At 46.2% G+C, this 25,119-nt stretch overlaps 1 protein-coding gene across 1 annotated transcript; it reads right to left on the bottom strand.

Moving 5' to 3' along the window:
- Positions 1–24,079: 24,079 nt before the first annotated feature.
- CCDC70 (coiled-coil domain containing 70) lies at positions 24,080–24,769 on the bottom strand. The gene has a single exon (XM_061171157.1). The coding sequence runs from the start codon at positions 24,746–24,748 to the stop codon at positions 24,080–24,082; it is 669 nt and encodes a 222-aa protein (XP_061027140.1). The 5' UTR covers positions 24,749–24,769.
- Positions 24,770–25,119: the final 350 nt, after the last annotated feature.

Genomic DNA, 25,119 nt, shown 5'->3' with positions numbered 1-25,119 from the left:
TCTCAAAGTATAACTTAGTGGCTTAAGGTAACAATAAACTTTTATTATCTCACAGTTTCTGTGGGTCGGGGATTCTGGAACAGCTTAGCTGAGTGGTTCTGACTTGGGTCTCTCGTGAGGTTGCAGTCACCTGAAGGCTTGACTAAGGAGGGAGTACTTGCTTCCAGGGCGACTCCCTCACCTGGCTGGCAAGATGGCCCTCTTTGTAGATGGGATGTTCTGTTCTTCTAACACGGCCTCTCCCAGGGCTGCCTGAGAATCCTTATGAGCTGGCAACTGGCTTCCCCCAGAGTGAGTGAGCAGTCCAGGAGAGCAAGGCAAAGTGGCAAAGCGGCAAAGCCTTTTATGATTTCACCTCAGAAGTCACATGGCATTACACATGCCTCATTCTTATCATTAGATGCAAGTCACTAAGCCCTACTCACCACCAAGCGGAGAGGAATTAAGCTCCACCTTTTGAAGGGAGGAGGGCCAAAGAAATTGGAACATATTTTTAAAGCGTGACTGGGACCAACTCTATGGAGCAATTCACAGACATCAGAGCTTCCCTGTGGGACAGGCTGTTGTTAGTTTCCAGCTGAGACCACATGCTTGCTTAGCTTTCTTCTCTGCTAATCTTGTTTCCTTCCCTCTCCTTCTCCCAAGAGCCCTCCCCTAATAATCACTTGAACAAGAATCCCCATCTTGGGCTCAGCTTTTAGAGAATCTGACCTGAGACAACACATTCTTTAGAAAACCTATGTTCTAAAATAAATGATAACTTTCTTAATAAAATGATAACTTTCCTCCAATTTCCAGATTTGCAACATTTCTCTCAGCGATTCTTTTTAGCCATCCAGGAGCTGAAGGGTTTAAAATTCTGGTTCAGAAGGCATGTGGGGAAATGACCTCTTGCCTTCGATGGCACGGCAACAGCAACATTTCCTAAGTCTTTAACATACAAGGCCAGGGAAGAGCAAAATGTGGTATGATGGGGTTGAAGCAATGCCCCACCGTCCCTAGGTCCCACCGAGAAAAAATAACAAGGCAATTTGGAAACTATCTTCAACATCAGTGCTCTTTTCATTTGCTCTCTTGATTTTAACATCTGATAAGACCAAGAATCCATGTATATTTGTGTTATTCTTTCATCCAGTGCACTTTGGCTTCTTACCTCTTCACTGAAACAGCTCCTTCCTTTGGACCTTCCTAAGAGGAGGTCTCCCCATCCCAGGCCATTCACTTCAGTCCTTTAATTACATGGCCTCTCTGTGCTGCCTGACCCAGGTGACTGACTTCTCCTTAAAACGCTCCTCTCTTGGATTTTGAAACAGGAGGACAGAATGAGAAAGGCGTGGTATGTTTGGGTTAGACAGATAAGCCCAGTGGAGTAATACATAGTTTCTGAGCAAGGCTGGAATGTGAATGAATCCTCTGGGGCCTTCTGCAGGGTAGACTGTAGCCAGGATGGACTGAAGGCAGGGAGAGCAGGGAGGAGGCTACATGTAGACCAGGGTTGATAGAGCCTGACCTGGAGCAGGCGGTGAGCCTTAGGGGAGCAGGTGGAGTCTGGAGACTTGGAAGAGCCACTGTCACAGGGTTCAGTGAGGGGACTTTGGATGGAGTGGGCACTGGGGGAGGGGAGTGAGGAAAATGGAGGCACTGAAGACGTGTCTAAGACTCCTCCTTGGGTGGCCAGTGATGCCATTTACCTGGATAAACTGATGTGTTTTTGTATTTTTGGCGGGGGGTGGGGGGGGGGAGGGTTATTCTTTGTTTCTGAGTTTCCTTGGCTTTATTAACTTCTAGAAGTACCTGTTCCAAGGGCCATCGACTGCTGAGAGAGGTGTGAGGCATGAATGAGCGGGTGGGTATAAGCAGCTCTACCAGGGCACCATCCCCTCTAGCTGGAGTGGTTTCCTTATAGAACCAGGAGTATTTCTGCACTGAATGCTAGAAACTTGACTTCTTAGTAGGTCAAGTACCAGGCACAATTTTCTGGCTGGGCCGAATGAGACTACACCCAGTAAACACACCCCATTAAAGTGTGTAACAGAACTAGATTCTCTTCCTTCACAACCTTGTGAGGACACATGAGGTTACATCAATATCATAAGTCTCAGAAGTTTGAAGCCTTGCTCTTTAAAAAATAAGTTTTATTGAGATATAATGCACATGCCATAAAATTCAGCCTTTTAAAGTTTATAATTCAGTGGTTCTCTTTTTTTAATTTTAAAAAAATCTCCTTTGAATATATAGTTACGTTCCTTTTTTTAATGCTTAGTATTTTTATTGTGTTCACGCATGTGGGATCTTAGCTCCCCGACCAGGGATCGAACCCATGCCGCCTGCAGTGGAAGCACGCGGTCTTGACCACTGGACTGCCAGGGAAGTCCCCAGTGATTCTTAGTATATTCATAAAGTTGTGCAACCATCACCACTTTTGAATTTTAGAGCATTTTCAGCTCTCCCCCCCACTCCACCCCCAAAACCCTGGTATTCATTAGAAGCCACACCTTATTCTCCTTTTTAAATATATATTTTTGCTTTTTAAAGTTTGTTTGCTGTTATTGTTTGCTATTCTGTATCACTTGAATTTCCATATGAATTTTACGGTCAACATGTCAATTTCTGTAAAGAAGCCAGCTGGGATTTTGATGAGGTTGTGTTGAATCAGTAGGTCAATTTGGAGAGTATTGTCATTTTGACAGTACTTAAGTCTTCTGATTCATGAAGTCTATTTATTTAGGCTTTATTTTATTTCTTTCAACAATATTTCATGGTTTTTATTGTACAAGGCTTGCAATTCTTATATCTATTCTCTAGTATTGTATTCTTTTTGATGCTATTGCAAATAGAATTGTCTTCTTAATTTCATTTTCAGATTGTTCATTGCTAGTGTATAGAAATACAATTGATTTTTGTATATTGATCTTGTAGCCTGTCACCTTACTATACTTGTTTGTTGGTTCTGATCATTCTTTTAGTGGAATTCCTTAGACATTTCTATATAAGAGATCATGTCATCTGCAAATTATTACTGAGTGAATAAACAAGTAAGAGCTGTGGCTGTAAAGAACATAAGGTGGAGACAGTCTCTAAAAGGTGGCCTTGAGAAGGCCAACAGAATGGGATGCGGATGGAGGTAGGAAAATAAGTCAGGAGGAATGGTAGAGTCAAGTGAGTGGCAGATCATAAAATCACAGATAACTGGTTGTCAGCAGCTCCGTCAGTTTCATAGCCCTTATAGAATTCTGGGTGCCTCTCTTGGGACTCATTTAAAGGATTCAATGGACTCCTTTCAGCAGCGTCACCAGTAGCAGGAAAAAGACATAAATCTAAGCCATTCTTGACGTTCAGGATAGTTTCAGGTAAGGCTATGAAGCACGCAAAGCGTAGAAGAAGAGAAGAACTAAATTTTGTTGCCTGCTATGTACCAACATTTTGCGTGTATTGTTTAACCCTCACAGTATTCTTTACAGCTGCAAATTTGAATTGGTGTTTATTTTTTATATACAAATAAACTATATTTGTGTAGTGGTAGCTCAACCATAAGGCACTTGCCCATTTACCCAATCATAAGACAGGATCGAAAGAGCTCATTTGTCAATTAGTTGTTTGAAAAAATGAACAGCATATAGATATATAAACAATATCCTACATCAGTGATTCTTAACCAGGAGTGTTTTAGGAGAAAATTCTCCATGGATCTCTTGTGTTTTGACATGTTTTGTGAGCTGGGGGCACTGCACTTTTGTTCAGACTATCTTTCCAACTTTCTTTTCATGAAAGATTATAAAGCAAATTGCCTTGAGAGACAGAAATAATGTCTCCTTCCAGGGCAGAGGGCAGATTTACTTGGTGTCTAGGGTAATGAAGATAATGTCTCACTCTGGTGTCAATGTTGGGTAGGTTTGCTTGCAGTCCCTCGAAAAGATGTGGGTTTCTTGAACTTGGGGTTCCTCTGCTTTGACACAAACCCACGATGTGCCCAGTTATCTACCTGGCCACTCTGTATTACCCTGCAGTACTTGAGAAACAAGGGGACCAACTCGAACATGAAGCTTATGTTGCTTGCCGTGCCGTGAGTAATAAAGTCCTTTGTCTCTGACCCAGGAGTCTCATTCTTCTCTGGCACCCATGGAACTGTGGTGGCTAACTTGTGGCAGACTCCCGAGATTCAGATTCAGTATATATGTGTGTAAGTTATATATATGTATATATATACTTATATATGTGTATGTAAGTTCCATGGGTGGTTCTGATGCACGTGTCTAGTTGAGAACCACTGTTCTCTTGGTGGTCAGGCAGGCAGGCCTGGGAGGCTGGCTGAGCTTCTAACAGGGAACAGTTCACAGTCAGAGGTACCCAGCAGGGTTCTGGAGACACTGCACGGTAAGAAGGAGGGTGCAGTGGTGTCCCATAGGGCCAGCTGGGCCTGTCTGACAGTCTCAGCTGGCTCTACCTGCTAACACATCGTGTTGGGTGAGGTGGTAGGGAATGTGCATCCACAACTCCTCAGAGAACAGCTTTCCCCAGACAGCAGTGATGGTGCTGACCGTGGACTTGCCCCTGAGCATTTTAGCCAAGCTGTGGGAGGACTCTCTCTCCTGGAAATTCTGCTGCTGATATGTGTCTCTCAAATTTAAAACAGTCTCTGAAATGATAACAATTTCAATATTTACAACAAGAATCTTATATGTGTGTCATATACATCTCTCTCTCTCTCTCTCTGTCTCACACACACACACACACACACACCTCTCGAGCTGTATGGCTTGTTATATGCTTTGAACACCTTTTGTATTTACCATACTGTCCTTGATGGCTCTGCTGTAGGGAGCTGGAGAATAAAGAAAGTCCGTCAGAAGCTTACTTGTGTGCTGAGTTAGATTTCCCACAGGCTGGCTTTTCCTGGGATGTGGAATGTTGGACTTTTCCTATGCTGGTTGTGGTGAGGTCCCAGTGTTTGCTGAATGCTCCTAGAACTTTAACATACTTTGTTCTCCCTGATGAAAAGAGCTTCTCTAAAGCGGGCAGCATCCACAGAAAAGGGATGAGGTATAACTACAAAAAGGAGGAGGGTCAGACAACCCTTGAGAGAGACTCGTGGCGAGAGCGTTCTGAGCCTCAGGGATCCTGTATTCTAATCTGAAAAGTGGAGAGAATATTTAACATCACAGGGTACTTTCAGATAATGTGTGTTAAGCATTCAACACGTAGGAAATACTCCATAGTGGTAGTCATAAAGCCGATTATTAGCTGCCCTGTCAGCGGTTTTCCCTTTCCCCCGCATCCCAGGGCAGAGGATCAGGAAAGTGGGCAGTGGTGTAGGTGTCTAGCTGGGAGGGGTGGGGTGGGGAAGAGATTGCAGATGAAGAAATGCCGCCTCTGCTCCTCCTGGGTAGTTCTAGCTTCAACCCTGTTCTGCAGATCTCTGTGCCACTGTCCCCAGGTGGATGCCCTGGTGAACACGCCACTCCATCCCCTCCACCCATTGCCCCCCTGAGAATCTGACTTGAATCTTTTGTCTGGAGCCTCGATTTCCCAGCAGTTATCACAGCATGGGATCTCCACCTGCAGGGCGACCACTCCCACATGCGGAAGGATCCAGAAAACCACCTCCAGACACAGCTTCCCACCCCGAGACTGCAGCTGAAGGGGGCAGTGCTATCAGAGACCACGCTGGTTATGGGCTGTCGGCCTCTCCCCTCAAACCGCCCCCAAGACCACAGGCATCTCAGCCAGGCCAGCCCTGGTTTCTTTTCCTCAGAGTGGCTGTAACTACCGTCCACACATTTGGGTTTGCTCTTTTGCCAATTTCCCAGTCCTTTCACGCCTTTTGAGAGGACACTACCGGTCATCCGATTCCCACCCTCCAGCTACCTGGAATTGGGACTGGGCGATAAATTACAGAGCCAAATGCGTGGACACGTGACTCAGACTCGGCCAATCACCATCACCTCATCCTCAGCCACAGTAATTGGCTCTGGGGCTGAATACGTCACCCACACCCAGCAAATCAGAGCCCTTCTACAGAATTTCCGCCTTGTTTGTCTTCTCTTTCATTTTGGCTCGTCCTTAACTGGGATGGCATCAAGCTGGGGTTACCTGTGCTCATGCCCTTGTCCCCTGACACGCGGGAAAAGGAGACCAACACCAAAAGAGAATTTGCTGAGTTGTTGCTTTAGTTCTTGAATCCAGTGGTGCCTGAGGCCACTTCTGTAGCTGCCCTTTCTGTTATCTGAACCAGTAAGTTCCACACTCTGCGTAATGATTTGCGTTGTTTCTGTCATTTCTAACCTTTAAAGTTGTGATTAATACAAACGTGTTCCCCATGCAGTTCCCCAGTGCAGGTGTTGATGTCTCTATCCATTTAATCTCTGATAATAAACAAATGTTGGCTGGCCCCCCAGGTCTTTCAGGCTCTGTACTGTGTGATGAACCCTTTCTTCTTCACTCTGCCTACAGCATTGCTGTCTTTGCCGTTCATTATTATTATTATTATTATTATTGAAGTCATATAAAGTTCTGATTGATGATTTAACAAGTTGTTTTCTGCAAAAGATAGCAAACTTCTTCAGGATGATGTTTACATTTTTAAAAACATCTCTTTCAAGATGACCTTCATTCTGAGCACATATTCAATAAATAATCATATTAATTAAATAAGAAACATTTTTCCAAAACATAGAACCGAACCCACTGCCTCCTCTAAACAGTATCACATTCCCTGGTGATCAAGCCCTTGGCTGGTGGCGATCATTTCATGCTCATATTCTTGGGGTGGAGTGGCTGAGCAGAGGTACATGTGGGAAAAAGCCAGAGGAAGAGACGTTTGCACAACTTTTCTAAAATGAAAATTGTCTTTGGAAAGCCCCGGTAAAGCACACGTTCGTTGTTGTTTTTCTGACTTGCTGCAGGACCAGAGTGATTGTGAGCCAGCAGACCCCGGTTCAGCTGGAAGAAAGGAGCAGGGTCTGAGACGGGGGGGCAGGTCGGTGGCACAGAAAGAACCCATGGCTGAACCTTTGATGTCTTCTTGGTCTGTCTATGGAAAGCCAAAATTTTCTGATGTGGGATCCTTTTTTGCATCTTCTTTCTTACTGAGGGAGACAGAGCTTTTGATGCATTTAATACAGGCTAATTCTTTTTAGATGGCCAAAACAATAGATACAGTTTAAACTTTCTTGATCTCCTGAGCAAACATTTGAGAAATGCAAATAAGGCAGATTAAGCTAATCTCCACTCAAGAAGGTCTTACTTGGTGGCCTTCCCTTCTGTGGACCTTTGGAGAAAGGAAGCCTCGTGCAAAGCTCCTGCCAGGGTGTTCAATCACTATGGCAAGATGGGTCGGTGTTTACTGAGTGTGTGCCTACGATTCTTTTTTTATTTAAAAATTTTTTTGCCTACAATTCAAAGAGAAGGAAGGATGGGGAATTCCCTGGTGGTTAAGACTCCGTGCTTTCATTGCCAAGGGCGCGGGTTCGATTCCCTGGTCTGGGAACTAGGATCCCACAAGTCGCACGGTGCGGCCCAAAACAAACAAACAAAAAAACCCGAACAAAGAGAAGGAAGGGTGTACTTACACTGTTTGTCAGAGAATAGAAAGAGATATGAACAAATTAGCTGAGAACACTTATTGGGTTAATGCTATGTTTCAGTCTGGGTGCTGTCAAGAAAGGAGATCCCAGGGCAGGGAGTTTAGGAGAAGGAATTAATACAGCATGCTAGCTGTAAGGGGTTGCAAGAGCTGAAATGGGGTGGGGGGATGTGAGGGGGTAGGGGCGGTGGAGGTAACCCAGAGATTAACAACTTCAGGAGGCTGCTACCACTCCTAGGACTAGAGCCCAGGAACTGGAAGCCGGAACTAGGGGGTAGGGGCTGCCTGAGGCCCCAGGGTTTTGGCTGCCCGGCTGGAGCTGCAGCTGGAGGGGGAAGGCCATGGTGGTGGTGGAGAGTGGGGAGGAAGCAGGGCAGGGGCTGTGTGGCAGACCTGGGTCCAAGGAGGAAAAGTGGTCGCTGCCAGAGATGTAGCCACTGCCCCAGGCAAGGCTGGAAAGGGGGGTGGGCACAATGGGCTGGTGTATACCAGCTTCTCCCCTTCATTCACCCATGCCTCCCACTGGCCCAACCTAATGGAGAGCAAGTGGGAACAGGAACCTGGAAACCTGGCCAGTCCCCAGCAACCTGAGAGGAACAGGGAAAGGGGATGGGCCTGAAAGCAAGTAAGCAGGTGAGCTGCTCACCTGTGCCAGCTATTTCCCTACCACCCGAGTCTGGTGTACTTCGGGGGCTCAGCCGAGGTGAGATGACAGTGGGATGAAAAATGCAGTGTTCTGGGGAGTGGATGCTCCCCCTTCCAGGCTTCTGTGGGCACAAACCAATAGATCTACAGATGGCTTATGGGAATAAAAATCCCAGTTTCCCAAGCATGTCAGACTAATCCTGCTCTTCCTCAGTTTTCCCACAGCCAGCAGCTGCTACAGGGACTCAGATGAGGCAGGAGAAGGACAGTCTTTCAGCTCCCCTCCCTGACCCAAATCTCCTTCACCCCTTCCACCTCTGGGCATGAAAATAAGACAGTATTTATCTTAAAAAAAAAAAAAAAAAAAAGACTATATTGCTGCTGGGAGAAAGCTAAATCCCTAAAAATGATTTTTGCATTACACGACTAATCCACCTGATTTTCAGAGTTTGGTTAACCCAAGTTTACAAATATTTTTCAAAAATCATTGACCTTACAAAGCTTTTATTTGACTTTCAGGTCCATTTCATTGTTCCCTGCCCGACTCCTCAACAACGATGATCAAGTTCACCCTCTCCCCCTCCAAATATTCTTTCCAAAAATGTTAATTGAGCACCTTCTAAAGGCTTGAAGCTAGGGATTTGAAAATAAATGAGACACCTGCCTCTTCCTCCTTCTGTTTCCCTGTAATGATAGTTGACCCTCATCCCCAAGCCACCACTGCAGAATCCTCTCTGCAGATGGCATCTCCCGAAGGAAAATAGCACACAAAGCAAGACGCAGAAGCCTCAGTGCTACCACCCCCAGCGCCCCTCACCCCTCCCAACCCAGGGACCCTCGGGCACAGTCTTGGAATCCCTGGGCCTTTGCCAAGCAGATTTTGTAAACTCCTCTCCAGGGCAATCCGGAAAATAACATAAACTCCTTAGAAAAACTTTTGGGAGACAGAACAGAAATTAGGCTTGCCGCAAACATTGCTAAATTTTACCATCTCTGTGCCCTTTGGCAAATCTGACCGCTGAGGCAAGAAATCCCTGTGCACTAGACAAAGGCTTTGTGGGAAAGAATCAAATGAAATAATCAATTTGAAAGTGGTTTGCAAACTGTAAACTCTGAACGGATATCGAGGTTTTTCCTTTGGTAATTTTCCTTCCTTGATGGAAGTTTTCAAGAAGATTGAAGAGGAAGAGCGTGAAAGAACATCACAGTGGGGGCTCTTGCTTTGATTTAAGCGGCCGAATGACCACTGGGTGACACATATGTCTGAACAGTGACCTGGCCACTTCCCTTGGTAGAGCCCTCCCGAAAGAGACGTGGCCTCAGTGACACCTCCCCTGGGCCCTCACCTCCAAGCCAAGAGACATGACATGCGCAGAATCTGTGAGACACAGCTTCCTCTCTGTGTGAGATGCAGGCTTCTCCTGGAGGCTCCACAGACTCATGTTCATACTGTTCTAGGATTCCTTCTTCCCCAGGTGGAGGCCAGGACCTGGGAGGAGCAGTGGGGAAGAACACCTCCCAAATCTAGTCTCTCGCCCCCAATTTCTCTCTCTCCCAGCTCTTCCCTCTGGCCCAGGAAGTTTGTTGTGGTTTGTTTGTTTCTAGATCTACCCTCATGCCCCCATACTGAAGGAGGACTGTATTTGTTTTTGTTTTTTCACTATATTGGGATTGCTATGTGGAGGTTGGAGTGGAGACTTTTTCCTTTGTTTCTTCTTTGTTGTTTAACTTTGTACAACAAAAAGTATTACTTAAAAAACAATTATTCCCCTATGTGTATCATCATTACTTAATGTCTTGGACATCCCAGTCAGGTTCTAAAAAACAACCAATTCTTATTTCCAAATATTTACTACTATAGCCCATGCCTCAGGGTAATAACATCCAGAGGAGGATAATAATTACAGCAGTCTCTTCAAGTATTTCAGTTGATTCTCAGTTCTTCTTTGTTCACAGCTCAGCGTAGAATTCTTACTTCTTTTGGGTAGAAGGAGTTGAATTTAAAAGTCAACAATCTAGGAGCTTCAAAATTACTGCAGCCGCCTACTACCTTCCAGAAATAAGCACCCACAAAGACTACAGACTCTATTTTTTTTTTCTGTCTCTCTTTTTTAAATTGGGATATAGTTGTTTTACAAAGTTGTGTTAGTTTCTACTGTACAGCGAAGTGAAGTAGAGTTCCCTGTGCTATACAGCAGGTTCTTATTCGTTATCTATTTTATACATATTAGTGTATATATGTCAATCCCAATCTCCCAATTCATCCCACCTCCCACCCCCCAGACTCTGTTATTTATTACCCATATCTGTTCTATTACTAATGTTCTCAAATCAAGTTTAAGCTTGAAAACAGCTTTGTTGACCTCCCATCCCCCCTCATTGCACGTTCAACATGGCCAAGAAGGTATTTGGAGCACCAGACTCTGTGCTGTCAGTGAGGCTGTCGGCTGAGGCATCCATAAGGACCTGATGCCCTGTTTATCCTTCCTTTTATTCTTTAGGAAGCCCTTCCTGACCCCCTTGTTGGGCTAAATGACCCTTCTCCACACTCCAAAGCACCCTCTGTAAAGCTCTCTCTGAGCATGTATAACAATCTGTTGAAATTAAGTCTCACTCTCCTTAGTGCCTGGCAGAAAACAGGTGATCTGAAATTCCTGATGGAAAGAGAAGGATTGTGTGTGTGGTGAGGCATGGGTGATGAGAAGATGAAGGACACATGTTTCGTTTGCCTTTATATGCACTGCTCATCGTAACTTCACCCATGCTCCAAGTCTTCTCTGAATTTTAGAAATTTCTGATCATTGCATTCTCTGTTTGCAGGTTTGGGTGATGCAGGAACACCTTAGAGTCATCCCAGCAATGTTCCCAATCGCTAATTTGATGGATTGCTTCTGTGAACGGCGGCAGTAGACAGCTTGTCCAGTTCCTGGTGGAGACAGCAAAACCTGTGGTCGCTCACGAAGGTGAGGTCTTGTTCCTTAGGACTTTTTCAGGTTCAGGAAATAGAAATCACTTGAACTAATGTAAGTAAAAAAGAGAAAGTCTTATAAGGACACCAGAGTATCTCATAGAGCAGCCCAGTCATGAAAAGTCAGAGACCAGAAAGCAGTGGGCTCCAAGGAACCCGGGGGTCCCTGTCCCTGGCTGTCACTCTGCTTCTCTCTGTGCTGCAGGCTGGTCGGCTCTGCTTCTCAGCCCGCGTGAACAGGAGAACTCTTGAGTTTACACCGTCTCTCTTCTGTCAAACTAAGGCTGGGGTGCTTACCGTCACCTGCTCTGGGAGACCCAGTTCTGCTCGTAGCTCCCCTTTCGTAACTCCCATTTACCAAAGCAGTCACAAAACTCAAAAATAATTCTAACAAGATTGAAAAATAGTAATTATAACAGTTTTGTTGGCTGGTATTTGTGATCTGTGGGGCTCGGGGCCTCTCTTGCCCAGCTAAGGGAGGTTTGCTTAAATTCCCAGAATCTATGAGTAAATTCAAATCAACCCACTATTAGTACCAAAAACAAAACCAAGAAACCCAATGTTACCATTTTTATATAATGTCCTTTTAGAAATTCTCACTAACGCATTAAAACATTAAATAGAAGGGACAAAAACGTCATATTATATATAAATTTAATATATAACTAAGGAGGCTTCACATAGAGAAGGAAGAGTCATTTGATACATTGTGAAGGAATTCCTAATTAACAATTCAGAAGCATATCTTTGGCCCTGACCTCTCTCCATACACCAGATACTAATTTAATTCCATATACATTCAAGAGTTACACACTTAACAATGAGCTATTGGAGGGAGAAAAACCAGAAGAAAATAAAAGTGAATATTTATCAAATCTGTGTATGGAGGAGAACTTTTTTTTTCTTTTTATTTTTTTTGGCTGCGTCAGGTCTTCGTTGTGGCACGTGGGCGTCTCTCTAGTTGAGGCTTGCGAGCTCAGTAGTTGGAGCACGCGGGCTTAGATGCCTCACAGCATGTGGGATCTTAGTTCCCGGACCAGGGATCGAACCCACGTCCCCTGCATCGGAAGGCAGATTCTTTACCACTGAACCACCAGGGAAGTTCCGGAGGAGAAGTTTTTAAGTGTAAATTTTTCCAGAAAAAAACCCAAAAAAGCAAAAAACACAACTGCAAGTTTTTAAAAAATTAAGTGACCACAGTATAGCTGAAATAAAATCATATAGCAGAACTTAAATAACACAGCCAACAGCAGAGTGGAAAAAGAATTTGCAGCAAACCAGGTAGAGTTAATATCTTTAGTCTGTAAATACTTCATACAGGGGTTTCCCTGGTGGCGTGGATTAAGAATCCGCCTGCCAATGCAGGGGACACGGGTTGGAGCCCTGGTCCAGAAGATCCCACATGTTGCGGAGCAATTAAGCCCGTGCGCCACAAGTACTGAGCCTGCGCTCTAGAGCCCGTGAGCCACAACTACTGAGCCCACGTGCCACAGCTACTGAAGCCTGCGTGCCTAGAGCCCGTGCTCCGCAACAAGAGAAGCCACCACAATGAGAAGCCCGTGCACTGCAACGAAGAGTAGCCCCCGCTCGCTGCAACCAGAGAAAGTCCGCGTGCAGCAACGAAGACCCAACGCAGCCAAAAATAAATAAAAATAAATAAATTAAAAAAAAAACTTCATACAAACTGAGAGGAAAAATGCTTAAAATCCTGTAGTTTAATAAACAAAGGATGTGAACTGACAATCCACACAAAAGAGTAAGTAAAACTAGTAAACAGGCATTAGAAAATGTGTAGTCTCACAAGTCAAATTAATACAAATTTAAAATCCAGAATAAGGTCCCATTTTTCACACATTTGCATCTTTTTTTTTTTTTTAATGGAAATACCCAAAGTTTTTGAGAAGGTAGAAAAACCAATGCCATTTATACAAGGCTGGTAAAATGATCAATTAATACAAACACTTCAGAAAATAATTTGGGGACATTTACTCCTTGACTCACTATTTCTTGAGTCCAAGAACTCAAGAAAGTTGGACTTCCTTGAGTCCAACTCGAACATAGGAACAAATATATTCATCGTAGTGATATTGATAAAGAAGAAAAATTTAAAACAAATATAAGGTTCAATGCTGGTAGAAGCACTTAGCAAATTATGTCCCATTCTCTCATGCACACAAACATTTACTGAGCACCTACTATCAGCCAGGGTCTGTGGAAGGAGCTGAAGAAACAAAGATGGACCAGGCAGATTCTCTGCCCTGCCTTGCAGTGTAATGGGACATATTACATGAGGTGGAGGGGAGAAAAAGTAGGGAGTAGACATTTATTGAGGAACTATGTGTTTGGCATTTTACATACATCACCACATTTCATCCTCTGAAGTCCTGAGCCGCACAGTCCTTAAGTGAGAGTAGAGAGGAGTCATACAGCGCCAGTCATGCAGAGCCGGCCTGCGTTTCGTTCTTTCTCTCTTCCATCTCTGGTCCTCACTCCCTGCCTCTCAGATCAGCCCTGGGAACAATGGTGGGTGACAAGTTTTTGCTGGAAGAAGGGGCTTTAGCTTCAGAGCTCCCTGCCAACTAAATCTCTAATCCCCTGCAGGGTAGAAATTCTAGAGCCACCACCGGCTAAGAATTCCAAAGATTTTTCCTGTTAGCATCCCAAGGAATTGCTCTCTCCCTGCCCCTGCCCTCCAGCTTGCACCTCAAACTCATCAGAGTATTCTGCCAACAAATGTTGCTCTTTTGACAGAATCCCATCTCCTGTAAACTAGTTGGGATTATAAATAGCAAAAGAAATTTTCACATACAAAAACATGCCAGCAAACAGACAAAAACCTTTAATGGCTTTCCAATACCTAATAACAAACTTAGACACTTAACGTTGACTTTTTCCAGACCCTTCATTACCCACTTTCTCACCACCCGTTACTCCCTAAAACATCACCTCCATTCCATCACATTCCATTTAGTAAGCCACTTTGGAGCCAGTGACTCAATTTTAGAAATGAAGATATAAGACAACACAGTAATAAAATCAAACATGCAAATTTAACAGTAAATAATGAAAGTATGCAAATGATATGAAATGAAGTTAACTGAGTATTACCCAAGACACAAACAGGGTAATCTTTGTGGCCTGTGTAAGTTGCTACATATGTAATGATTATTAAGAACCCGACAGGATTTCTGGTCCTCACAGTTAAACTTAGTTTCAAACTGGTGACATGTATGCTAATGAAATGATTTCACGACTCCCTGGTCCCCTAACCTGAGGGGCCCACAGCGGTCTGATGACCACACTTTAAGGGAAAACCCAACAGGGACTCTCAAAAAGGAAGAGGTCATGGTAGAGTCTAGGGAGGATGTGGGAGATGTTCCAGAAGCCAATAGAACAATGCTCTGACAAGTGGTTTGGTCGCCCTCCTGCTCCCTTCTTTCCCGGAGGGCGTCCCCACCCCCGCCAGGAGAGTTGCAAAGAACAAACTGGAGGAGGGTACGGGGATGAGGATGAAAAAGAAGTAGAGAAGCCCCAACTTAGAGGAAGAGATCTGGGCTAGGAAGCAGCAGCCCAGGTGATCAAAGGCTGATGGTGAGAAGCAGCTAGAACAGAATTGCCTTGGGCTAAACACCCAAGGTGGAGGAAGGGCAGGGTTGAAGGTGAAAGGCTTTGGTTTTGGAGTTGGGGTCTAAATAGATCTTTGTGGCTGAGGAGGAAGAGACGGGGGGCTCATTCCCTGGGGCCTTCAGTAAGGGGTGTCCTGGGTGCCAGCTGAGTCTCACCAGGAGACTGTTCGTGGGCATTGGAGAGGCGTGTGGTTACCCCAGGTCAGCAACTCCTGCAAGGAGGCTCTTTCCTCCCAATTCTCTCTCCCCATGGAGCCACAGCCTCCCATCACCCTGAACCAGGTCAAACCCCCCAGGGACACTGGGGCCAAGAAATGTCCCCTGGGCCATGTCAGAATTTGGTTGACACTCTCCTGTGTTTGGAGAGGGGCAGGTGGGTGGAGAGTCAAGGGAACTGTCATTAGAATATCTTCGTGGTGATGCTTTGTGTGTGTGTGTGTGTGTGTGTGTGTGTGTGTGTGTGTGTGTGTGCGCGCGCGCGCGCGTGTGGCAAGGGGTAGAGGGGGCTTGCCATCAAAACCAGGTCATTCATTGATGAGAGTTCTTAAGATATAAGGAATATGTTAAGATCAGCTTAACTTTTATTTTAAATTTATTTATTTTATGTATTTATTTTTGGCTGCGTTGGGTCTTCGTTGCTGCGCACGGGCTTTCTCTAGTTGCGGCGAGCGGGGGCTACTCTTCGTTGCGGTGCGCGGGCTTCTCATTGCGGTGGCTTCTCTTGTTGAGGAGCATGGGCTCTAGGCGCACTGGCCTCAGTAGTTGCGGTGCGTGGGCTCAGTAGTTGTGGCTTACGGGCTCTAGAGCGCAGGCTCAGTAGTTGTGGCGCACGGGCTTAGTTGCTCTGCGGCATGTGGGATCTTCCCGGGCCAGCGCTTGAACCCGTGTCCCCTGCGTTGGCAGGTGGATTCTTAACCACTGTGCCACCAGGGAAGTCCCCAAGATCCGCTTAACTTTTTATGTGGCTGAAGAATGCCCATCTGGTCCATTGGAAGAGCTTTCTGCCTTAGCTGTTTTAAGGGAAAGGCATCTGGGAGTGCCCACCGAATGGGGCCATTTGAATTTAGTTGACAAAAGCTTGGGTTCTGGAGCAGAGACAACCTGGGTTCAAATCCCCGTTCTACCTCTTACTGATTGTGTCACCCTGGACTCCCTGTGCTCAGCTTCCTCATTCGCAATTGAAGCTAATACTGGTGCTACCTAACCAGGCTGTGGTGAGGATTAACTGAGATGTAACGCATGCAGTGGGCAGCGCTTAGATCAGTGCTTAAAGCCGAGTGAGCTCTCAACCAACATCAGCAAGCGTTCTCTCTTCTCAAGGCTCAGCTGTGTCTTCTGCCGGCATTGATTAGGAAAATGTAGATCTAGAACTAGTTAAACCAGCATCGCATTTTGTTGCTAAGCAACCACCTCTGAGTTCTGCAAAAAGTGCAGCTCGGTGTGCAGTGACCCTCTAGCAATTGAGCCCCAGTCAGGCTGTTGCTAAGCATTGTTTTATGTTACCCAAAGCTCATTTCAAGTGTGGAGTAGGAGGGAGGCATGCACAGACAGCACAGTCCTAAAGCATGAGCAAAACCAGTCTTTCCAGCTGGAGGGGCTCACAATGGGCAAAAAAAGAAAATAAGTGATGATGTGTGCTTGCACCCACCTGCTGGAGTGAGAGAAATCACCCATATGATTTCCCCTTCTCTGGGGTGAAAGAGATTGTCATACGTCTTCAGCGTCATATCCTCTGTAGAACAACGGGGTATCTCTTCTTCATCTCTTGGGGTCTGGGGTTGCATGGCCTGAGTGGGAACCTGGATATGTGGTTCCAAGCTGAGAAGGGGCAGGGTTGGAAGCACCTACAGCCATCCATATTCCTCCCCTCAGGGAAGTCAGGGGTCAGGGTCACTGACTTCAGGGGAGGTGTTCTCCCCTCATTCATTCATTCATTCATTCATCTATATCATTAAACATGTATTGAGTACTAAGTGCCCAAGATTTGCTAAGCACTGAGAATAAAGCCTAAAGTGGGACAGTTACTCTCCATCTTGTCCTGGTACTTAGTTAAAAAACAAAACAACACACTCTAGCTAGTTTATTAAAGTATTTATTGAAAGATAATAGGTTGCTTACAGAATCTCCCCAATAGTCAGAGAACTGGGGCTGGTGGCTACGCAGCTAGGCACGTTGCCCGGAACACTATTCTGAATCACCCCAGATGAGCCCCTATCATCCCTGCAGTTGGGCTTTGGGCTTTGAGGCTCATGCCACTGTCCCTGCCTGGGACCCTTCTGCCGGGGCCTCAGCTCTGCTGTCTCTAAGAACTCGTTTCCTGCCACTGTCACATGATGACTTCTGCCTGGCATCTTTTTCTTCACTGAAGTCCGGCATGGATGAGAGTGATTGGTGGAGCCTGGGTCGCATGTCCGAGCCATGGCTGCAAGGGAGGCTGGGAAATAAATTTCTGACCTTCCCTTATAAGGTGAGAAATTCCCCAGACGTAAGAAGGGTATTCCAAAGGTGTTGGGATCCTGAGATCCAGGGATCCCAGGGCAGCCACAAAGCCTTCAGACATGCATTGTCTATGCCCTCTTAACCTTTACAGTCTTCTGGAGGATTCGGGCAAATAAACCAGAGAGGACAGCCCAGAGTGACCAGGGCAGGTACAGGTGCGAGAGGGACCACAGAAGGATCCCCACCCAGGGTCAGGGAAGGCAACCTAGGGCAAGTGATACCCGGCTGATCCTTGAAGGATGAGTGTGAGCTTATCAGCAAAGGTGAAGGCTGAGGGAAGGAGAACCCTTCTGATTACAGGTGTGACAGGTGCAAGAGCTCAGATTCACTAAGGAGCTCAAGCTCAGGGAAGAAGAGACATTCTGGGTGGCTGGAGAAAGGATGGGGCTGATGTAGGCAAAAGTGTGAGAAACACTGCTCTAAATAATATGCTTGTGTCACCTGCTTTTTGCATTTTAATTTTAGGCATTATATACTGACTTCTCACGATAAAAAAAAAGGCACATTTCCCATCCCCGCCTCTTATTCTAATATTGTGTATTATAATTTTGGATAGATCACAATCAGTATTTATATTTACCTCACTATGTGAATGCTATTCACGGCTGAGTGTGCAGTATTCTACTGCTATTTTCCCTTTTCTGCACACGTCTTTGTTTCACATTACTGTACAACTATTGCTTTCTTCCCAGTTGCTCAGTTTTCTCCCTACTCACCAGTTATTTATTTACCCTCAAACTCTCCCCCAGCAGTGTTAATATCCTCTCAATCCGTTCAGTCACTTTAAGTATTCCACCAATTTCATCTTTTTTTTTTTCTCGCATCTTTAGTGGAGTATAATTGCTTTACAATGTTGTGTTAGTTTCAACAAAGTGAATCAGCTATACGTATACATATATCCCCATATCTCCTCCCTCTTGCGTCTCCCTCCCACCCTGCCGATCCCACCCCTCTAGGTGGTCACAAAGCACCAAGCTGATCTCCCTGTGCTACGCAGCAGCTTCCCACTAGCTATCTATTTTACATTTGGTAGTGTATATATGTCCATGGTACTCTCTCACTTCGTCCCAGCTTCCCCACCCCACCACGTCCTCAAGTCCGTTCTCTACATCTACGTCTTTATTCCTGCCCTGTCACTAGGTTCATCAGTACCGTTTTTTAGATTCCATATATATGTGTTAACATACGGTATTTGTTTTTCTCTTTCTGATTTACTTCACTCTGTATGACAGACTCTAGGTCCAACCACCTCACTACGAATAACTCAATTTCGTTTCTTTTTATGGCTGAGTAATATTCCATTGTATATATGTGCCACATCTTCTTTATCCATTCATCTGTTGATGGACACTTAGGTTGCTTCCATGTCCTGGCTATTGTGAATAGTGCTGCAATGAACATTGTGGTACATGTATCTTTTTGCATTATGGTTTCAATTTCATCAACTGAAACTTCTTCAGTTGCATCTCTTGAAGAAGTCTTTTTTAACACTTTCAGACCTGCTGCAGTCTGTCCTGGGATCCTGTCTGGATTTGGGCCACAGCTGTCACCTTGGGGTCTCCCTCCTACTAACTCTTGTGTTGGATCTTGTTCCCTGGATCCCATATCTACCCTTGTTTTGCTAAACTCCCTATTTTGGCGGCACTTCTCAGAAAAGGATGTGTTGTGGTAAACTGAGATCTTGTGCGCCTGGAGATGCCTTTATTCTACCCTTGCTCTTGATTGACAGTCTGGCTGAGTGCAGAGCCCGTAGTTGGAATCATCTCTCTCAGTCTGTTAAAGCCATTGTTCCATTGTCCTCCACGTGCCATTGTGGTGGTGCTGGGAAATCTGAAGATATTCTCTTATCTAGTTTTCTCTCCCTCTCAGCTTTGATGATCTTCTCTTTGCCCCTCGTGTTCTGAAATTCCATAGTGATATGTCCTCGTCGGATCAGTTTTCACCCACTATTTTGGGCGCTTTGGGCCTTTTCCATCTGTAAAATTGTGTTGAGACATAGTCTTGAATGATTTCTTTGATAATTTTTTTCCCCCTACATTCTTTTTCTTTTCTTTCTGGATCTTATTATCTGGAGGATGGACATCCTGGACCCTTGTCCCACCTCTATTTTTTTTAACGTCCCTTGACCAGTTTTCTTGTCCTTTTCTCATCTTTCTCAGAGAGTTCTTCAATTTTACCATCCAGTCCAGTTCTCTTTTTTTTTTTTGGCTGTGCCGTGTGGCATGTGGGATCTTAGCTCCTCGATCAGGGATCAAACCCACGCCTCCTGCAGTGGAAGCGCGGAGTCTTAACCACTGGACCTCCAGGGAAGTCCCCAACCCATTTCTTGAACTTTTCATTCCTGCTATGCGATACTGCCAATAACTCTTTTCGGATTTTCTGAATATTCCTAGCATTTTGTTCTTGTTTCAGGGATACAATATTGTCTCATTTCTTTTAAAGCCTCCCTCTCCCTGTATATTCTCTATTTCCTCCAAGTTACAGTAATCTGTTCATTTTAGCCCGTGTCATATTAGAGGCTTCCCTAAAGTGCCTGGTGATCCTTGGACATCTGCTCACATTTAATGGGGGCAATAAAGAGGTGACTGGAAGCTCTGTGTGCACAGGTGAGTCCTCAGTGTTAAACTTTTAGGCCTGTTCTCCTGGGATGGTCAAATTCCCCAGAGAAGATGCTTCAGTTTCCTGCCTAAAAGCTTGGCTGCCAGCATTCTGGGAACTGAGTGGAGAAAAAATGGTGGTGTGTATGTGTGTGTGTGTGTGTGTGTGTGTGTGTGAGATTAATCTATTACTGCATAACAGACTACTCCAAAACCTTGGGTTACAAAAATTTTATCATCTCAAAGTCTCTGTGGGTTAGAAATTCAAGGACAGCTTAACTGAATGGTTCTGGCCCAGGTCTCTCGTGAGGTCACAGTGAGATATGGGTTGGGTCTACAGTCATCTACCTGGGTCTGGAGGTTCTGCTTCCAAAGTGGCTCACTTAACATTCCTGGCAAGTTGCTGGTTGTCTGCAGGAGGCCTCATTTCCTCCCCATGTGTCCTCATGGCATGGCAGCAGCCTTGCCTAGAGTGAGTGATTTAAGAGAGAGCAAGGCAGAAGCTATAATGTCTTTTATGACCTAGTCTCAGCAGTCATACTCCGTCATTGTCCACAATACCCCATTGGTTACACAGATCAGCCCTTTTCAGTGTGGGAGGCAACTACCCCAGGGCATGCATACCAGGAGGGCGGATCCACTAGGAGCCATCTTAGAGGTTGGCTGCCACTAGGGTTGGGTGGGGTGTCTCAACACTTTTCAGGTACATCTTTACTTTTCAGCCATTTTTAGCAAGGTATCACCATCTTCAGCTAGACCTGATATCTCTAGTTCTAAGACCCTGAGTTTTGTCCTCTTCAAAGAGTCAATCTCCAATCTCCTACATAACGGAGGAGCAACAGCCTCCAGCTCTACTGAGTTGGGGAGAGGACCTAGGAGTTTGCTTCTTAAAAAGACTTTCATCCGGTCTTCCTGTTATCAGCTCCACCTTTACCTATGCCTCAGGAAGTATTTGACCTGCTAATTCCTATCTCTTTCTGGAGGAAGGTGGCTCTGCAGTGTAAATTGGGTTGGTCCTTGTCTTTCCCCACTGCCAGTTGAAAATTCAGCTGTGTTTCTGCTAAGTCAGCTCCATTTATCCATCTGCTTTTCTGCTTTCAAATTTTTGGCTGCTACTGGCTTCTCTCCTATTCTTTGTTCTTGTGGATTTCCGTCTTTTTAACAATCTCTTTACTGTGTTTTACTGGGATTTTGGGAGGGAGTAGAAGCTGGTGAATGCATTTGTATGTGATTTTTAACTGGAAATCCCTTCCTCTTCTCTTTTCTTCGCTGCTTCTTCTGGGCTACATCTTACCCCAAGTCAAGACAGAGGAGGGCTTTAAGGAGATCACTGAGAGGCTTAAAATATGGCACCTAAAGTTTGGGTAACATGGTGGTCTAAGTCATGCCTGAGAAATTCAAAGAGTGAGGAACTGGCCAAACAGCCAGTGGCATCAGAGTAGAGAGCCCTGGATTTGGTAATGAGGAAATAAGGCTTCCCAGTAGACCACCTGTTGTTAAAGGATTGGTCAGTCCTTCCCTCCTTGGCCCTCTACTTCTGGATAAAAGTGAGACATGAAGTTGTTCCAGAGGTTTGATTGTGGTGGGTGTCACACGGTGACCGACGGCAAGGCTCTAGAGGTCGGCTGGCCTGGGGCCCCCCAGGTAGGTGCTCTATCAGTCAGGGTTCTCCAGAGAGACAGAGTCAAGGAGCCACCGTGTCCCCACCACGCTAGTGGAAGCCGACCTCCAAGTCGCCAGCAACTGCAGGTAGCCAGCGGAAGCTGGGACAGTGGCATGGAATGGGTCCTCCCTCAGAGACCCCAGAGAGACCCAGCACTGCCAACAGTGTGACCCGCAGCTACGAGCGAATACAGTTTGGTTGTTTGTGGTAATTTGTGAGGGCAGCCCTAGGAAACTCATACAGTCATATTCTGGTAAATGATGGAGGTAACACTGGCTCCTGGCCATCCCTGTCGGACCATAAGCTAAGTCCGTTTCACCAGTTCATGCTACTTGCATGACTATTAGCAGTAATCAGTTATACACGACCCTTTGTTCTTCTGGTTCTGAATTAGATGATAAAACTATGTCACAAGTCCCAAAGATGAGCTAGGCACGTCACGCTGGGATGCACTGGTCTGTTCACCACTGAGACCTAAGAGGACAGAGCTGGAACAGTGGACATTTATATCAGTTGCCTGGAAGAAGGGTGGACTCACAGAGGGACCCACCTGTCCTCCTCCAGTCCTTCAAATGACAGCTCTCTCTCCCAGTGGTTCCTATGGGATGCTGTTGGGGGGGGAGATGCACATTCCCAGTTCTTGCCTCCACCTGGTTTACATTTCTTTGGGCTTAAGATCAACAATCTGTTTGCTTTTGTTTGGGGCAGAATCACTGGAATTGCTGAATCTGCAGCTCTTGCTGCACTGGGGTTCCCACCATCCTGCACACCATCCACTGGACAGGTCTTCTCGAGTGAGGGCCCCTAGCTGTCTCCCCTTGAAATCTGATTCTCCACACCAGCATCTTATTCCCTCTGCTTCTGACGTCTTTGCCCAGGGGCCTTTTGGGAGCTGAGGATTCAAAACTCAGTTTGTGGCAAAGGAGAAAGCGGCTCCCAGCGCCCTGGCCCTGACTCCTGAGGATCAGAGGCCTTGCAAGGAACCCCAACTTTCTCAGAGTGACATGGAGCCATGGAGACTGCTCTTGGAGTTGGCCCACTCTCCTGTACCCGGACATCTGCTCAGCACACCTAGGGGGACCCTGTCCCCTCCTCTCCCTGTTTCTCGATCACCACCCCAAACCACAGTGAAATCCCCAAGCGCTTTAGGCTCATCCAGGCCTGATGCCGTCATTGGCTGAGCTACTCTAAAGCCACATGCCATGACTCGGCTGTGTTAGAAAAGGAATGGGACCAACAGGCAGACGGTGTGAGCTCTAGTCCTGGACCTCCCATTTGCTACTTGCCTGGCCATGTGCAGTCCCTCTACTTCTCCAGGTCTCTGTTTCCTCACCTGTACAATGGGTTTATGTACCTTCCTTGTCAACCCACAGAGTTGTGGTGAAGCTTACATGAGTTGGCAGATGTGAATGTGCTTATCAAATAGTAAGGGATGCACAAAGGCAAGGTAAGTTGCTACGTGAATGACAGTGAGGGCCAGGCCCAAGAAAAGGGGAAGCAGGTGATGTTGGCCTTGACATTTCTTTCTACCCACCTTCTGGTCCCTTCCATACCAATGCCCATATAGATGGTCTAATCCCAGAGGAGAAGTTAGGCATGTAATTGCTGACCACATTAGTGTACATTCATTTAATGTACTACCTCCCTGGGGCATTTTAATTTTAAGTGAATGGAATGAGGGAAACACAAAGGAAGGAATTGATAATGCAGAAATACAGGTATGTGAGACCTGCGTGAATGGGAGTATCGGAGCAGGGAGGTCTCCCTGACACCTCCCAGATGGTCCTATCTGGTCCACAGGACTCCATCGGGGAAGGGCAGTGCTCTTGTGGGCGGAGCTCTAGAGCCTCAGCCTAATGCCACGCCCCTTTCTCACGCTACAGAGAATGGGCAGTTGAGAAGTTTGGTGGAAACCTGGATCCGTGAGTGAGTGAACCGTTGGGGGGATGCTGCCTCTGTGTTCTAAATGGCCTGCCAGGTGAGGACAAACCACAGATGAATTGTTAACAGCGCTGCAGCCTTTTCTGGGAAGCTGTCAGCCTGCTCCCAGCCTCCAAGACTGCCCAGAGTGGAGGAGAAATGACTGCCCCGCAGCTCCACAGAGGCAGAGATATCTCCGCCCCTCTCTGTCCCTACGTGTCTCTTGCTGGCATTGCCCTCACCCCCATCCCCGTTCTGACTCTTTTCAGGAGAGTCCAGGGTCTCCACTTACACCCACCCACACATGCCGCGCTCATGGGGAGCTGCTCACGGAGCCAAGCTCTGTGGACAGCAGTGCAGCCTGGAGGACGGGAGTACGACCTCTGAGAATCACAAAACCTGAAAAAATGCAGCTGGCCTCCTTACAGAAGTTGGTTTTCCAGACCTCTCCTCAGAACTTTATTAGATCTTTTGAAGCCAGGAGACAAATAAGAGCATATTTTCTTCAGCACATGGGGTCACCCCGGACTTGAGTCGCAATCCATCAGTGAGGACCCCCCAGCCCTTTGTCTCCTGTGCTCACGCCCTGCCCCGGCAGGAGGCTGCCGACCGGGGCCCCCCATTGACGTTGCGGTGCCCACCTGCCAGCCTCTGCTCCTCCACAACCTGAGCGCCCCCTTCCACCCAGAAGGCCTTCTCCTCCTCCAAGAGGGCCTTCTCCTCCTCCCAGAGGGCCTTTTTATCCTCCCACAGGGCCTTCTCCTCCTCCAGAAGGGCTCTTTCCTCCTCCCACAGGGCCTTTTCTTCCCCCCACAGGGCCTTGTCCTCCTGAAGGAGGTTCCGGTCTCTTTCCCACAAGGCATTGTCCTCCTTCCAGAAGGCCTTATCTTCTTTCCAGAAGATTCGATACTTTTTCCAAAAGGCTTTCTCTTCTTCCCAGAAAGATTTTTCCATTTCCCAGAAGGCTTTTTCCTCTTTCCAGAAGGTTTTCTCCTCTTCCCAGAAAGGTCTCTCCTCTTCCCAAGTGCCCAAGATCTGGCCCCTGAAAGCGCAGATCTTGCCACGGAAATTCCACATCTCTTCCCTGAAGCCTTCTATCTTCTCACGGAAGTGTCTCATCTCTTCCCGAAACACCTTTTCTTCCTGCAGCTTGTGGATTAGTTTCTTCTGGCGAATGTTGGATGAGGAGACCACCAGTGAGTGGAAGCAGGCAAGCTCCATCCATTTGCTCACCTTGAAGGGAAACATTGTCTTGGTCAGCCAGGATGGTGGGGTGACTGCGATGGAAGACAGGGCTGCTGGCCAAGTCCAGGTCAGCTGGTCCAACCCTATGGGGGCACCAGAGAGAACATGTCCCTTGAGTATCACATCCCAGAGGGCAAGCCCTGGAGTCTGTGCCATTACTGGGAATTATTTTTTAATCTTACAATTTTTTTTTTTTTTTACATATACATGTATCTATTCTTTTTCAAATTCTTTTCCCATTTAGGTTACTACAGAGTATTGAGTTGAGTTTCTTGTGCTATACAGTAGGTCCTTGTTGGTTACGTATTTTACATATAGCAGTATGTACATGTCAATCCCAAACTCCCAATCTAACCTTTCCCCTCACCCTTCCC

The sequence above is a fragment of the Eubalaena glacialis genome, chromosome 16 (genome assembly GCF_028564815.1).
Source record: "Eubalaena glacialis isolate mEubGla1 chromosome 16, mEubGla1.1.hap2.+ XY, whole genome shotgun sequence".
Classification (NCBI taxonomy): Eukaryota; Metazoa; Chordata; class Mammalia; order Artiodactyla; family Balaenidae; genus Eubalaena; species Eubalaena glacialis.
The sequence above is the reverse complement of the archived record's forward strand: the minus strand, read 5'-3'. Positions and strand labels throughout refer to the sequence as shown.